Genomic DNA, 16,969 nt, shown 5'->3' with positions numbered 1-16,969 from the left:
TGACCAAAAGGTTTGCTGTGCAAAGCATTGGATCACTCTGTCCGCTAATGGCATTACGTATGAAAGTGCAACACCTATTGGCGTTGCTTCTGTAACAGAAATGCCCACTTTGAAAATGGTGGGTAAGTGTGTGAATGAGCTGCTTAGTGGGGCACGCGGAAAGTTCCAGTCTTGCTGAATATATTGTCAGAGGCAGCAGGTAAAATTGTTAGAGCTCCTTTTGCTTGTTATCCCATTTCTTTTTCATTAGTTGCATTACATAGCTGCAAGAAGTTGAATTCTGGCTGATCTGTATCTCAACCCCATTTGTCTGCCTTGGTTCCAATTCCCGTGAAACTCTTAGCCACTATAAATCTATCTACAGTGTGATAAGTTTATATAGCAAGTTTCCATCCAAATTGAAGCCACAGTTAACACTGCTGCCTCACAGCGCTAGGGACCCGGGTTCGATTCCGGCTTTGAGTGACTGTGTGGAGTTTACATGTTCTCCCTGTGCCTGCATGGGTTTCCTCCGGGTGCTCTAGTTTCCTCCCACACTCCAAAGATGTGCAGGTTAGGTGGATTGGCCATGATAAATTGCCCCTTAGTGTCCAAAGATGTCCAGGTTGGTTGGATTAGCCATGGTAAATATGTGGGGTTATGTGGATAGGGCAGCATTGTGAGCTTGGTAAGATGCTCTTTTAGAGAGTTGGTACAGACTCGGTGGGCCAAACAGCCGCCTTCTGCGCTGTCGAGATTCTATGGATTCAAAAAAGAAATCAGAATAAAAATGTAAGAATAAGGTCAGAATGTGTGACTTCAAACTGGAGGTGAACTATAACACATGCTTTGTTGAAATGATCCCTTGCCTTCCAATCCTGCTTCCTGAAGACGAGACTTGATTCTGACTCCTTGTGCAATTCCATGGGGATTGGCAAAGACTTAAAACGCCTAAAAAATCCAGCAAGTCCAAAGTTCAATTTTTGTTAATTTTGAGGGTTTTCCTTGAATACAGTTCGCCCGAGTTTTATCAGATTTATTGGATTTTACTGGGTTATGATTGGTGTGTTATTGTTCTTGTTCTATTACTGGGCTCATATTCTGGAGAGCAAGATTTCAAATCCCAGTCGGGCAGTTTGAGAATTTTATTTCAGTTTTAAAAATCAGCCAGTAAGAAAAGCTGGTCTCAGTAAAAGTGGTGATGAAGATGTTGGGATTGTTTTCACAAATCCAGCTGGTTCACTGATATCCCTTTGAGAAGGAAATCTGCTGTATTTAATTTGTCTTGTTGTATGTGGCTCGGTACCACACCAGTATGGTTGGTGTGACTCTTAACTGATCTCTGAAGTGGCCCAACAAGACATTGAGTTGTGGTGACTTGTGACAAAAGGATCAGCCACCACGTTCTCAATGTAATGTGTAATTGCCAATGATGTCGAAAATGAAGGGAAGTCTAGAGTAGAGCACAAAAACCGAAGAAATTGGAGCAGGAATCGGCCATTCTGTCCTTCAAACCCACTTGATTATTCAATAAGATCATGGCTGATCTACCATTCCACTTTCCCGCACTATCTTCATATCCCTTAATTCCCTTAAAACCCAAAAACCTATCAATTTCTGTCTTGAATATGCTCAATAGCCAAGCATGCATAGTTCTCTAGGGTAGACAATTCCAGAGATTCAGAACCCCTTGACTATCTCAGTCTGAACTGATTGACATCTTATTCTGGGACTGTGATCCTGTGTTCAAGACTGTCCAGCCAGGGAAACATCCTCCCAGCAAGAAAGACCCTGTTAGGTCCCTTAATCTGACAGTCTGGCTGCAGGGTGATAAAATTCTGCTCTGATCAGTTCTGATGAAGAGACCATCAATCTGAAATCTGTTTCTCCCTCCATTGATGCTGCGAGAGTGCTTAATGAGGATTTTCCCTTTCTATTTTGGATAAGAATATTTTCCACCTGCTGGTGAGATTTAAGGTTGCTGTTTTGTTGTTTGTTGCAGGTATCTGGCCGTATCAGTACTCCCCAGACTGTGTACACAACCACCTTATCTGGTGCGGGCACCCATCATACTGTCGTATCTCAAGCCCCAACCCAGACCTCCGCTTCACCTCAGTCCCAGTCTGCAACCAAGACACAAGTGCAAGTCCACCCTCAAGTTGTACCCAGTTCCCCGCTGCCAGGAACACCCACCGTTACTCAGGTCATTATTGTTACAGTGATTTCTTTGGGAAAACTCTTTTTAAAAATTGACTTTAATGATTATCTTCACAAGATACAAGACGGGGTGATGAATGTATTAAATGGTGTTTGTGTTTTTCTTGTCTCCTCCCCCCTACTCTAGGTATCCCTGGCACCACGTTCTGCACCCCTGGCAAGAGCTGGACAGGTAACTTAGCCTCAGGGGATGTCACTCTTCGGCAGGCTGCTGGGATCCGTGTGACAGTGATCTGAACTGGGAGTGACTTATTATATTCATTCGTGGGATGTGGGCATTGCTGGCTAGGCCAGTATTTATTGCCTCTTCCTAAGTACCCTTGAGAAGGAGGTGATGAGCTGCCTTCTTGAACTGCAGCAGACCATGTGGTGTAGGTACACCCATAGTGCTGTTAGGGAGGAAGCTCCAGGGTTTTGACTCAGCTACAGTGAAGAAACAGCAATATATTTCCAAGTCAGGATGGTGAGTGGCTTGGAGGGGAACTTGCAGGCGATGGTGTTCCCATGTGTCTACTGCCTTTATCCTTCTAGATGGTAGCAATCATAAGTTGGGAAGGTGCTGCCTAAGGAGTCTTGATGAGTTTCTCGAGTGCATGCATACAAACATACGCATGAATTAGGGGCCTTTTGAGCCTGCTCCGCCATTCATTAAGATCATGGCTGATCTGATTGTAATTTCAACCCCACATTCCTGCCTATCCCCAGTAACCTTTCACCCCTCGTTGATGAGAATCTATCTAGCTCTGCCTTAAAAATATTCAAAGACTGCTTCCACCGCCTTTTGAGGAAGAAAGTCCTCGAGGCTCACGACCCTCTGAGAGAAAACATTTCTCGTCATCGCTGTCTTAAATGAGTGACACCTTATTTTTAAAATGTGACCCTGGTTGTAGATTCTTTGTAAGAAGTTTAACAACACCAGGTTAAAGTCCAACAGGTTTATTTGGTAGCAAAAGCCACACAAGCTTTCGAGGCTCTAAGCCCCTTCTTCAGGTGAGTGGGAATTCTGTTCACAAACAGAACTTATAAAGACACAGACTCAATTTACATGAATAATGGTTGGAATGCGAATACTTACAACTAATCCAGTCTTTAAGAAACAAAACAATGGGAGTGGAGAGAGCATCAAGACAGGCTAAAAAGATGTGTATTGTCTCCAGACAAGACAGCCAGTGAAACTCTGCAGGTCCACGCAACTGTGGGGGTTACAGATAGTGTGACATGAACCCAATATCCCGGTTGAGGCCGTCCTTGTGTGTGCGGAACTTGGCTATCAGTTTCTGCTCAGCGACTCTGCGCTGTCATGTGTCGCGAAGGCCGCCTTGGAGAACGCTTACCAGAATATCAGAGGCCGAATGCCCGTGACCGCTGAAGTGTTCCCCAACAGGAAGAGAACAGTCTTGCCTGGTGATTGTCGAGCGGTGTTCATTCATCCGTTGTCGCAGCGTCTGCATAGTTTCCCCAATGTACCATGCCTCGGGACATCCTTTCTTGCAGCGTATCAGGTAGACAACGTTGGCCGAGTTGCAAGAGTATGTACCGTGTACCTGGTGGATGGTGTTCTCACGTGAGATGATGGCATCTGTGTCGATGATCCGGCACGTCTTGCAGAGGTTGCTGTGGCAGGGTTGTGTGGTGTCTTGGTCACTGTTCTCCTGAAGGCTGGGTAGTTTGCTGCGGACAATGGTCTGTTTGAGGTTGTGCGGTTGTTTGAAGGCAAGAAGTGGGGGTGTGGGGATGGCCTTGGCGAGATGTTCGTCTTCATCAATGACATGTTGAAGGCTCCGGAGGAGATGCCGCAGCTTCTCCGCACCGGGGAAGTACTGGACAACGAAGGGTACTCTGTCCACCGTGTCCCGTGTTTGTCTTCTGAGGAGGTCGGTGCGGTTTTTCGCTGTGGCGCGTTGGAACTGTTGATCAATGAGTCAACCTATAACACAGACTACGCTGAGAGACTTTGCCGTCGCACCTCTCTCACCCTCCTCAACCACCTCATACACCAACTCTACAGCAAACGCCGCAGCCTGGAAACCAAGATCGAATCCATATTCTCAACTTGCGCTCAGGACGCAGACCAGCTGCGAAACTCTGCCAAGCAGACGAGACAAAGGAACTTCACCATCTACATGCACACCAAGAACAGGAAACTTGAGAAACTCGGCATCACCACCAGCAGCAACCAAGCCTCCCCCGGTACCACAGTAGAAAACAGTACCACTGCAGGGAAGTCCATTGTCAACTTGTCCGACTACACACTTCAACCAGCTGAAATCGAAGTTCTCAGCCGAGGGCTTAATTTTTGCCCCACCACCAAAATAGACCCCATCAGTCTCGCAGCAGACACAGAGGAATTCATCAGGCGAATGAGGCTGCGGGAGTTCTTCCACAAACCCCAAGAGGCCAACAACGAACACAATGAGACAGCCAATGAACCGGAACAGCCGACAGAGAGATCCGCAGTGCATCCGAAGAGGAAAGAGTCGAATTGGACTCCTCCGGAAGGCCGCTGCCCTCGACTTGACATGTATGCCCAAGCCGTCAGGAGGTGCGTCAACACCAAATTCATCAGCCGCACTCACAAGACAGCCCCGAACATCACCCAAGCACAACGCAACGCCATCCACGCTCTCAAGACCAACCGCAACATTGTCATCAAACCAGCAGACAAAGGAGGGGCCATCGTCATACTGAACAGAACGGATTACTGCAAAGAAGTGTACTGACAACTAAACAACGAGGAACACTACAGACAGTTACCTGCAGATCCGACCAAAGAACACACCCGTCAACTCAACACTCTGATCAAGACCTTTGATCCGGACCTTCAGAACACCCTCCGTGCTCTCATCTCATGTACTCCCCGCGTTGGAGATCTCTACTGCCTCCCGAAGATACACAAGGCAAACACACCCGGCCGTCCCATCGTATCGGGCAATGGGACCCTGTGCGAGAACCTCTCCGGCTATGTCGAGGGCATCCTGAAACCCATTGTACAAAGAACCCCCAGCTTTTGTCGCGACACGACGGACTTCCTACAGAAACTCGGCACACATGGAGCAGTTGAACCAGGAGCGCTCCTCGTCACAATGGATGTCTCGGCACTCTACACCAGCATCCCCCACGATGATGGCATTGCTGCAACGGCCTCAGTGCTCAGCGCCAACAACTGCCAGTTTCCAGATGCAATTTTACAACTCATCCGCTTCATCCTGGACCACAATATCTTCACCTTCAACAACCAGTTCTTCATCCAGACACACGGAACAGCCATGGGGACCAAATTCGCACCTCAATATGCCAACATCTTCATGCACAGGTTCGAAGAAGACTTCTTCACCGCACGGGACCTTCAACCGATGCTATACACTAGATACATCGATGACATTTTCTTCCTTTGGACTCATGGTGAACAATCACTGAAACAACTCTATGATGACATCAACAAGTTCCATCCCACCATCAGGCTCACCATAGACTACTCTCCGGAATCGGTTGCATTCTTGGACACGCGCATCTCCATTAAGGACGGTCACCTCAGCACCTCACTGTACCGCAAGCCCACGGATAACCTCACGATGCTCCACTTCTCCAGCTTCCACCCTAAACACGTTAAAGAAGCCATCCCCTACGGACAAGCCCTCCGTATACACAGGATCTGCTCGGATGAGGAGGATCGCAACAGACACCTCCAGACGCTGAAAGATGCCCTCATAAGAACAGGATATGGCGCTAGACTCATTGATCAACAGTTCCAACACGCCACAGCGAAAAACCGCACCGACCTCCTCAGAAGACAAACACGGGACACAGTGGACAGAGTACCCTTCGTTGTCCAGTACTTCCCCGGTGCGGAGAAGCTGCGGCATCTCCTCTGGAGCCTTCAACATGTCATTGATGAAGACGAACATCTCGCCAAGGCCATCCCCACACCCCCACTTCTTGCCTTCAAACAACCGTACAACCTCAAACAGACCATTGTCCGCAGCAAACTACCCAGCCTTCAGGAGAACAGTGACCAAGACACCACACAACCCTGCCACAGCAACCTCTGCAAGACGTGCCGGATCATCGACACAGATGCCATCATCTCACGTGAGAACACCATCCACCAGGTACACGGTACATACTCTTGCAACTCGGCCAACGTTGTCTACCTGATACGCTGCAAGAAAGGATGTCCCGAGGCATGGTACATTGGGGAAACTATGCAGACGCTGCGACAACGGATGAATGAACACCGCTCGACAATCACCAGGCAAGACTGTTCTCTTCCTGTTGGGGAACACTTCAGCGGTCACGGGCATTCGGCCTCTGATATTCTGGTAAGCGTTCTCCAAGGCGGCCTTCGCGACACATGACAGCGCAGAGTCGCTGAGCAGAAACTGATAGCCAAGTTCCGCACACACAAGGACGGCCTCAACCGGGATATTGGGTTCATGTCACACTATCTGTAACCCCCACAGTTGCGTGGACCTGCAGAGTTTCACTGGCTGTCTTGTCTGGAGACAATACACATCTTTTTAGCCTGTCTTGATGCTCTCTCCACTCCCATTGTTTTGTTTCTTAAAGACTGGATTAGTTGTAAGTATTCGCATTCCAACCATTATTCATGTAAATTGAGTCTGTGTCTTTATAAGTTCTGTTTGTGAACAGAATTCCCACTCACCTGAAGAAGGGGCTTAGAGCCTCGAAAGCTTGTGTGGCTTTTGCTACCAAATAAACCTGTTGGACTTTAACCTGGTGTTGTTAAACTTCTTACTGTGTTTACCCCAGTCCAACGCCGGCATCTCCACATGTAGATTCTTTGACCAGGGATGTAGAAAGGTGAAGTGAGTCGACAAAATAACCTCTCCACATCCACCCTGTCAATACCCCTCAGGATCCTAAAGGCTTTGATCAAGTTGCCTCTCACTCTTCTAAACTCTAGTGGATATAAACCTAATCTCTCTAACCTTTCCTACATATGACAACCTGCCCATTCCTGGCTTTAGTCTACTGAACTTCTTTGAATTGCTAAAACTTTAACATTTTTTCTTAAATAAGGAGACCAGTACTGTACACAATACTCCAGATGTGGTTGTCACCAATGTCCTGTACAACTGAAGCAAAACCTCTCTACTTCTGTAATTAATTCCCCTCACAATAAGCAATATCATCTGTTAGCTTTCCTAATTGATTGCTGTACCTGTGTGCTAGCCTTTGGTGATTTATGCGCTAGGACACCCAGATCTCTCTGTACCTCGGAGCTCTGCAATCTCTCACTGATTCCATAATAAGCTTTTTATTCTTCCTGCCAGAAATGGACAATTTCACATTTTCCCACATTATACTCCATTTGTCAGATTTTTGCCTACTCACTTAGCCTCATCTATATCCCTTTGTATAGACTCTTACCTGTTCTTGACAACATACCTTCCTCCCTGGTGTAATTATGGTTGACAGGGTGAGTTTGCCACTGACATTTCTGGTGCTTTGGCCAATGTATCGGTCCGGTTTCATTCTTTATTGATTTTTTTAGCGATTGTGATGCATCTGAGTTTCCTGTTCCCACTCCTATGGAGGAGATGCCTATGATTAACGTACCAATATCCTACAGCCCTGTGGTGCCAGGCACACTGCCATAAACTAACTCTCAGAGCGAACAAATACATTCCTTAGTAATTCATGTCCGTAAAGCCTGAGACTACTTTTACAGTCTTTGTGGAGGGACTTTCAGCTGTTCGTTCAGTAGATGAATACATCACTCAGTTCGAGACTGATTCTTGGAGATCAGGAGGAGTCCAGACTATCTCAGTGGTCTGTGCTATGCTAACTGAAGCCAGCCACAGCAGCAGCACAGCGCTGGGCCTAATAACAATCAAGTTTGATTTTGATTTGATTTGATTTATTATTATCGCATGTATCAACATACAGTGAAAAGTATTGATTCTTCGCTATACAGACAAAGCATACCGTTCATAGAGAAGGAAACGAGAGTGCAGAATGTAGTGTTACAGTCATGGCTAGGGTTAGAGAAAAATCAACTTAATGCAAGATAGGTCCATTCAAAAGACTGACAGTAGCAGGGAAGAAGCTGTTCTTGAGCCGGTTGGTACGTGACCTCAGACTTTTGTATCTTTTTCCCGAAGGAAGAAGGTGGAAGGGAGAATGTCCGGGGTGCATGGGATCCTTAATTATGCTGGCTGTTTTGCTGAGGCAGCGGGAAGTGCAGACAGAGTCAATGGATGGGAGGCTGGTTTGCGTTTTATTGGACTACATTCGTGACCTTTTGTAGCTCCTTGCGGTTTAGGCAGAGCAGGAGCCATACCAAGGTGTGATACAAGCAGAAAGAATGCTTTCTATGGTGCATCTGTAAATGTTGGTGAGAGTCATAACCGACATGCCAAATTTCCTTAGTCTTCTGAGAAAGTAGATGCGTTGGTGGGCTTTCTTAACAATAGTTTCGGCATGGGGGGACCAGGACAGGTTGTTGGTGATCTGGACACCATAAAACTTGAAGCTCTCGACCCTTTCTACTTCGCCCCCGTTGATGTAGACAGGGGCATGTTCTCTTTACGCTTCCTGAAGTCGACGACAATCTCCTTTGTTTTGTTGACATTGAGGGAGAGATTATTGTTGCCGCACCAGTTCACCAGATTCTCTATCTCATTCCTGTACTCTGTCTCGTCATTGTTAGAGACCAAGTCAACCAGTGTTGCCATTCCTGCTCAATGACTCAATGACAATACTGTTTCTGACTGTGTGTTTCTGTCTGTCTGCCTGTCTGAGGTATCGTAGCAGTTTAGGAGCTACCTGGGGCTGAGTAGAAACTGTCTCAATCCTTAATTTCTGGGCTATATCTTCAGATTTCATTTGTGTGCGTGGCTGATTGCTCAATGATTTACGCCAATGATACCAAGTTGCCAAGTCTGCCGCAGGTAATCTTGGTTCTGAGCTTGTGCCAGGAGGTATGTCACCTCGTTGCTGTCTGAACTGTAGAGACGCCTCCATGACCCTCACCCCTTCTTACTTTTCACCTTGCTGAGATCATCTTTGTTAGTCTCTGGCTGGTCATCAGACAATTGAAAGTTGAATTTGAGTCGTTGATGGGTGAATAACAAAAACGAGGAGTACCTTGCAAGTAGCATAGTGAGAAATCCTTTGTGAAGGCAATGCTTCCACCCTTCTGTGTGCAGAATATTGACACACCAGAGCCTTCAGAAGGTCAGGGAAGAGGGAGAAGAGAGGGCAATAAATTCTTGTGATTAACGTGCATTCTTTCTTCTTTTAAATCTAGGAAATGCAGGAAAATGTGAAGAAGTGCAAGAATTTTCTGGCAACTTTGATTAAACTTGCATCTCACAGTGGACAGTCTGCAGACACTTCCCGGAATGTGAAAAGCCTTGTTCAAGATCTGTTGGCAAGTGGCAGAGCTTGCCTCTAACTGAGTTTATCATAGTAATTGTAGTTTCCATGAAATATCAGCCTCTCCCATTGTGAGGTTAGCCTGAATGTGGACCGAATTTCCTGGATTTATTTAAAATGCACTGTAAAGCTTATTGTGTCTGTATATTGCTGGAAAGGCAAAGAATGTTTATGCACTAAGTAAGGGCCAAAGACTGTGTCTGTCTGTCTGAGCAAAAGTTTACGGCATTAAATAACAATACAATCATATGGTTTCCTCCAATTGAAATCCTCCAATGCATGCACACTCGAGTGGTAGTCAGAGGTTGCAGTATTGTGCTACTCTTCACTTTGTAATCTACAGAATGGAGTTTCAATAAGCGCCTGATAAAGTGGTTCTTTAAGAGATTATTGAGTAGACAGCACTGAGTGGGAATGAGTAACTTTTCTCACAAGAGGGAGCTGGTGATGAGACCCAGAGACCTGCACTTAAGTCTCATACTCCTGTACACACGAAGCACCTGGACATGGGGGATTGAATTAGTGCAGCATTTATTGCTGCTGTTGAACACTTAACCATGAAGAAAGGTGAAGTAATAGATTTGGTTGAAAAATAACAATAGAAATATAACCTCGTTTGCAATAAAAGAATTGAGTGCAGGTACACTCCTTCAAAACATGGTTGCAGGTAGGAAGGGATGAATTATAATTCTACAATGGGGCACTCTCGAAGAGCAAATTGATATACTTGTAAAGTGCAGGAAGGTCAGAGTGCAGTTTTGTCGCCTCCTTTACAAAAATAATCATGAAGGAGCTACAGCATCGATTCCCTAAGATGAAACGGGGGAAGAGAGGATAAACTTACAATGGCAGACTCCCCACACTGAAGCTGAAATGGTTGAGGGGATATGTATGATTAGCACAAGAGACATGGTAGCAGGCGTTGGCCATTTAGCCCTTCAAGCCTATTCTGTCGTTCTGTTAGATTATGATCTGTACCGTAACTCCATTTCCTTCTTAGCTCCATATTCCTTAATAGCCTTGCTTAGCAAAGTTTAATTGAATTCTATCTTGAACGTTCCAGTTGACCTCCACTGTTCACAGTCTTTAGTGGTGGCTGGGTGGGGGCACTGGGTGGTATGCAGGGGGAATGTTTCCAATTTCCATTAGCTACCCTTTGTGTGAAGAAGTGCCCCCTGATGTCAGTCCTAACTGGCTCAAATGGGAAGCATGTGGAATGCATCACCATAAGCACATACTGAAACGGAAAAATCTGAGGGAACTGCATGTCACCCCAATCCAAGACAAATGGACTGAAATTAAACATGCTGCTGACTATATGAAAAATCGTAACTCTCTTTCTCTCTTTTGAAGGATTCTAAGATTGAACCAGAAGAGTTCACAAACAGACTTCAGTCAGAGCTTAAATCATCCCCACAGCCATACCTGGTGCCTTTTCTCAAGGTGTGGTACGAGTAGAAACAGGATGTATATTTTTAACGGCGATCTGTGTGCGCTTTTATACATCTACAGGTCCTGTAAGAATTGGACACCCTGCAGCTTCTTTCATAGTAAGAAAACCCTGCTGGATACAGAGTAAAGCTCCCTTTAGCCTCCCATTAAACTCTCCTGGGGCAGGAGCAGCAAGGGTTAGAGAGGGCGTGAAGCTGATTTTAATCATATAGTTTAACCCAATTCTCTGAATAGTGAGACTTTGATTTCTCATATTAGTCAAGGGCAAAAGGTTACCAAATTAGTGTGGGTGAAGATTGAGGGCGAACTCCATGTTGTAGCTGCAGTGTGCGAGCTTGTCTGTACCTAGACTGAACAGGGAGTGACTTCCCAATCTTAAATCCAGGCTGTCAGCACTTTGACTAAAATTATGCGCAGACTGCCCGTATTTAGGATTGTTTTGAGGTTGTGAACTTGACTTTCATTTGTGGATAGTTTGCACTTGAATTATTGTGAGTAGCTGTTATAACTTGGGGGTGGGAGGGAGCTGGAGGCGGTGGGGGGGGGGGGGGGGGGGGGAGGGAGTGGCTTGTAGCTGAGCTTGAAAGGCAGATTTCCAGTTTGAGTCTTCAATTTGTTGTTGGTAATTGGAGAGCAGTGGGGATGCTGGATTGATCCAGTGGCTCTGAAATAGAGAGAAAATCCCAGGAGTGCCACCTGACAATCACTCGCTGGAAAGTGAATGTGTTAACATCAGGAGGGGTGTATTTCTCTCGGTTTTACAATCTGCAGGCATTTCCTTGGGCACATGTGAATATTGGGGAGGAGAAGACAGAGTCTCCACTTATTCTTTGTAAGTTTTTAAGTAATTATGACCCTTTTCCTCGCTGCTGGTCAGAAATCTTTGTCATTCTGACTGAGATTGGGAATTTGTCCATTTGTTGGAGGCGTGACCAGGGATAGAGACTGTAGACAGCTCCTTAACTCTTGGAGAATTTAGAATATTAAATCTTTATTGAGACTTTGTCCTTTTCCTGTGTCAAAAGTTGATATGTAAGGTCCAAGTAGTTTTAGCAACAGGTGTATATCTTGTTTAAAAAGGAACAGTTGGCAGTTGAATTATCATTTAATCACGACCTGCTTGTTGTCTTCCCACAGAAAAGTTTGCCAGCTTTGAGGCAGTCTCTGGTCCATAATCAGCAGTGCATCCTGCAGGTAAATCAGCAACCTCAGCAGCCGCAGGTAGTGGCCTCTGCACAGACCACATCTACAGCACAGTCAACAGCGACAGTCACCACTGTTGTGGCCGGACCATCTGTACGAGTACGGCAGCCCATCACCAGTAACACAGTCTCAGGAACAAAAGCAACGACACAGGCACACATCAACTTAGCACAACAAGGGCGGAGTACACATATGGTACGTGGTGACCTTGGGTAACACAGTAAACAAATGGGTGAGTCTGGGACAATTTGGGAGTTTAAAAGGTTCAACTGCAGGAAATCTGAAATAAAAGCAGAGAACACTGGAAATCCACACAAGATGCAGCGGCAGTGGGAATGGAGAAGGTATTTAGGCTGGCAGAACCGAGCAAAACACATTGGGGATAGGAGAAAACAACAGGTAAAGGTGAGGAGGACAGGCACTGCAGCTGGAAAGAAGAAGCTGATGGTTTTAAAAGCCTGTGAATACAGGTTTAAAATGCAGGAAAAGGGGTAAAAGTGCACTTCTAAAAGCAAAAGTCATCATGATTAGACTTTGAAAGACATCAGGCTAAAAACTAGTCAAACATTAAAATGAAAGCGAGCAAATATTGAAGTTTTATCTTGAATCAGGGAGTTTGTGCATGGGGATGATCACAAGGCAAACAGTATCTGTGTGAGTGTTTGATGTACATTTTACCCAAGGAGTAATCGACATCCTTCATTGGACAAATATGTTATCCTGTGTGGAATTTCCTCTATTATATGCTGAATAATACTCAACAGAGTATAACCCAGTCACCGCGTGCTTACTCTGGACAGGGAAAGAATGTTTATGCTGTGTGATTCTGATGCTGCCTTTCAGAGGCAGAACTGCATTCTAACAACAGTGTATTAATGAGGCTGAAATTTGGATCCAAGTGGAATTTATCAATCTGTGGTCAATAGTCTTTTCGTCACTGCTGAATTTAATGGCGTGCTCCTCACTTCAAATGTGACAACCGTTACCTGTGCGAGGTACGCACGTGTGTTAGACCACAGTGTACTTTAGCCAGGGTTTAGTGCAGTGTTCGAGGGTGTTGTTCTAACCCTACTGCTCGATTGATTGAGTGTCTCTGAAGCAAAACCTGTTGCCTTAAAAAGCAAATTGGAAAGTGATAAATCGATCAGTTGTACCTCTGGCAAGTGCTCTGTTTTTCTGCAGCAAACTTCCAATTCTCCTTGAGATGTGGAGAAGCTTTAATAAAGTGTCTGCTGCATTTCAATTTGAAACCAAGTCAGCAAGAATTTACTATTCACTCAAACATCTTTTGTTGTCCAGTTGAATGGCACTCTTTAATTCAGAACCACTTCAGTGATCTTATCGTTTTCAGGTTTGTTAATCTAAATCCCTTGCTCTGTCGGGTTTCAGCATGGCAGATAGTTCCCACACTCAGACTGTCATCATAAAAATGATGTGGAGGTGCCGGCCTTGGACTCGGGTGAACACAGTAAGAAGTCTCACAACACCAGGTTAAAGTCCAACAAGTTTATTTGGTATCGTGAACTTCAGAGCGCTGCTCCTTCACCAGTCTCTCTATTCCACTCACCTGATGAAGGAGCAGCACTCCGAAAGCTCGTGCTACCAAATAATCCTGTTGGACTTTAACCTGGTGTTGTGAGACTTCTTATCATAAAAATGTTCAAAAACAAACGGGGAGCAAAAAAGCTGCTATTCAAGATTTGGAAGATGCCTCAGGAGTGGGGGTAGTGGGGTACCCCATTTCACGAAGCTGGTGAAAGTCGGGTGGTGGGGCGTCACTTTCATAAGGGCGCAGGGAGCTGGGGTGTTGCTATTTAATGGGGAATGGGGAGGTGGAGTGTTGCTGTTTCATGGGGGACGGGGAGGTGGGTGTTGCTGTTGGGGGACGGGGAGGTGGGTGTTGCTGGGGGACGGGGAGGTGGGTGTTGCTGTTGGGGAATGGGGAGGTGAGTGTTGTTGGGGGACGGGGAGGTGGGTGTTGTTGGGGGACGGGGAGGTGGGTGTTGTTGGGGGACGGGGAGGTGGGTGTCGCTGTTGGGGGATGGGGAGGTGAGTGTTGTTGGGGGACGGGGAGGTGGGTGTTGCTGTTGGGGGACGGGGATGTGGGTGTTGTTGGGGGACGGGGAGGTGGGTGTTGTTGGGGGACGGGGAGGCGGGTGTTGTTGGGGAACGGGGAGGTGGGTGTTGTTGGGGAACGGGGAGGTGGGTGCTGTTGGGGGATGGGGAGGTGGGTGTTGCTGTTGGGGGACGGGGAGGTGGGTGTTGTTGGGGGACGGGGAGGCGGGTGTTGTTGGGGGACGGGGAGGTGGGTGTCGCTGTTGGGGGATGGGGAGGCGGGTGTTGTTGGGGGACGGGGAGGTGGGTGTCGCTGTTGGGGGACGGGGAGGTGGGTGTTGTTGGGGGACGGGGAGGTGGGTGTTGTTGGGGGACGGGGAGGTGGGTGTTGCTGTTGGGGAATGGGGAGGTGAGTGTTGTTGGGGGACGGGGAGGTGAGTGTTGTTGGGGGACGGGGAGGTGGGTGTTGCTGTTGGGGAATGGGGAGGTGGGTGTTGTTGGGGGACGGGGAGGTGGGTGTTGTTGGGGGACGGGGAGGTGGGTGTTGCTGTTGGGGGACGGGGATGTGGGTGTTGTTGGGGGACGGGGAGGTGGGTGTTGCTGTTGGGGAACGGGGAGGTGGGTGTTGTTGGGGGACGGGGAGGTGGGTGTTGTTGGGGGACGGGGAGGTGGGTGTTGTTGGGGAACGGGGAGGTGGGTGTTGTTGGGGAACGGGGAGGTGGGTGTTGTTGGGGAACGGGGAGGTGGGTGTTGTTGGGGAACGGGGAGGTGGGTGTTGTTGGGGGACGGGGAGGTGGGTGTTGTTGGGGACGGGGAGGTGGGTGTTGTTGGGGGACGGGGAGGTGGGTGTTGTTGGGGGATGGGGAGGTGGGTGTTGTTGGGGGACGGGGAGGTGGGTGTTGCTGTTGGGGAACGGGGAGGTGGGTGTTGTTGGGGGACGGGGAGGTGGGTGTTGCTGGGGAACGGGGAGGTGGGTGTTGTTGGGGGACGGGGAGGTGGGTGTTGCTGTTGGGGGACGGGGAGGTGGGTGTTGCTGTTGGGGGACGGGGAGGTGGGTGTTGCTGGGGAACAGGGAGGTGGGTGTTGCTGTTCAATGTTAGGGTGGAAGTGAGATAGGTAGTGTTATTTCTGGCTGGGGATGGGGATGCCTAGAAGTGGGATGCCCCTGTTTTACGGTGAAGTTGTGGGATGCAGGATGGGGAGGTGGAGTACTGCGCGCAGTTCTGGTCACCTCATTACAGGAAAGATGTTGAAGCCATTGAAAGGGTGCAGAGGAGATTTACAAGGATGTTGCCTGGATTGGGGGGCATGCCTTATGAGGATAGGTTGAGGGAGCTTGGTCTCTTCTCCCTGGAGAGACGAAGGATGAGAGGTGACCTGATAGAGGTTTACAAGATGTTGAGAGGTCTGGATAGGGTAGACTCTCAGAGGCTATTTCCAAGGGCTGAAATGGTTGCTACGAGAGGACACAGGTTTAAGGTGCTGGGGGGTAGATACAGAGGAGATGTCAGGGTTAAGTTTTTCACTCAGAGGGTGGTGGGTGAGTGGAATCGGCTGACGTCGGTGGTGGTGGAGGCAAACTCGTTGGGGTCTTTTAAGAGACTTCTGGATGAGTACATGGGATTTAATGGGATTGAGGGCTATAGATAGGCCCAGAGGTGGGGATGTGATCGGCGCAACTTGTGGGCCGAAGGGCCTGTTTGTGCTGTGGCTTTCTATGTTCTATGTTCTATGTTCTATGTCTCCATTTCGTGGGATGGGAGGCAAAGCACCCCTGTTTTGTGTGAGGTTGGGTTTGCCTTATTATCAGCGGTGCCTCAGGTGGTATGGCACCTGGTGTTTCAATGGGTCCGTGGAAGGTGGGACGCTCATTAATGTCCTTGGTGAATGATGTTGCGAAACAATCTCTTGTTCAATTTTGCTGCCTCGCTGAAATGTGAAACTTGGCTCTTGGCTGAGAGTTAACCTGAGGCTTCTGAAGGAATTTTCATTTGAAGAAAGAGTAGATTGTTGCTTCAGTGAAAAGCTATGCATTTAAACTGCAGTATGAGGGCTTGTATGATTCCTGTGTGATGAAGACGGTGCTTGGTTTTCTGATGCTGTGCATGATATTTGGAATTACTCTGCTTGGATGAGATGTGGAGGAAACATCAAATTCTCCAGTACAGTGACCCTTCTGTCCAATAATCTGGGTTCGGATGAAGGGCCCAGGTGTGTTTGCAGGAGGCTGCACAGGAATTGTCTAAAACCTGCTTTTGCATGGTGTGCACAGTAGGCAAAGTGGAAAACAGACACAAGTATACTGTGAGATCTCAGCCATTTACGTAAAGAATATTATGTCCAAAATCTCATGTCACCTGTTTTTTTAACAGATCGTACAGGCTCCAGTACAGACAGTGAAAAGGCCACCTGCTCTAGGAGCTCAAGTGAGATTGCCAGTGGTTATCACCCCATCTGTCAGACCAGGTATGATCAGCAATGACCTGCACTTGTTGATTGGTAACATCGCATCAACATTGTCTCATCAATTTCAGCACTGTTCGGTGAATAATCCCCATCTCGTACCAGTGTAAAATACTCTGGATGTTGGAAATCTGAAATCAAGGCAGAATGCTGAGAATGCGCAGCAGGTCTGGGGACAGCTAGTTTTATTCTTTTGTGG

At 47.4% G+C, this 16,969-nt stretch overlaps 1 protein-coding gene across 2 annotated transcripts in view; it reads left to right on the top strand.

The window, feature by feature from the left end:
- Positions 1-16,969, top strand: part of LOC144492463 (transcription initiation factor TFIID subunit 4) — a 310,284-nt gene that overhangs the window by 72,807 nt on the left and 220,508 nt on the right. For both annotated transcript variants that reach the window (XM_078210514.1, XM_078210515.1), the window contains exons 4-9: positions 1,982-2,182; positions 2,324-2,368; positions 9,470-9,592; positions 10,951-11,040; positions 12,187-12,447; positions 16,680-16,773. In XM_078210514.1, coding sequence (XP_078066640.1) covers positions 1,982-2,182; positions 2,324-2,368; positions 9,470-9,592; positions 10,951-11,040; positions 12,187-12,447; positions 16,680-16,773 — 814 coding nt within the window. The remainder of the gene's footprint in view (positions 1-1,981; positions 2,183-2,323; positions 2,369-9,469; positions 9,593-10,950; positions 11,041-12,186; positions 12,448-16,679; positions 16,774-16,969) is intronic.

Source organism: Mustelus asterias, chromosome 4, assembly GCF_964213995.1.
Source record: "Mustelus asterias chromosome 4, sMusAst1.hap1.1, whole genome shotgun sequence".
NCBI lineage: Eukaryota > Metazoa > Chordata > Chondrichthyes > Carcharhiniformes > Triakidae > Mustelus > Mustelus asterias.
The sequence above is the reverse complement of the archived record's forward strand: the minus strand, read 5'-3'. Positions and strand labels throughout refer to the sequence as shown.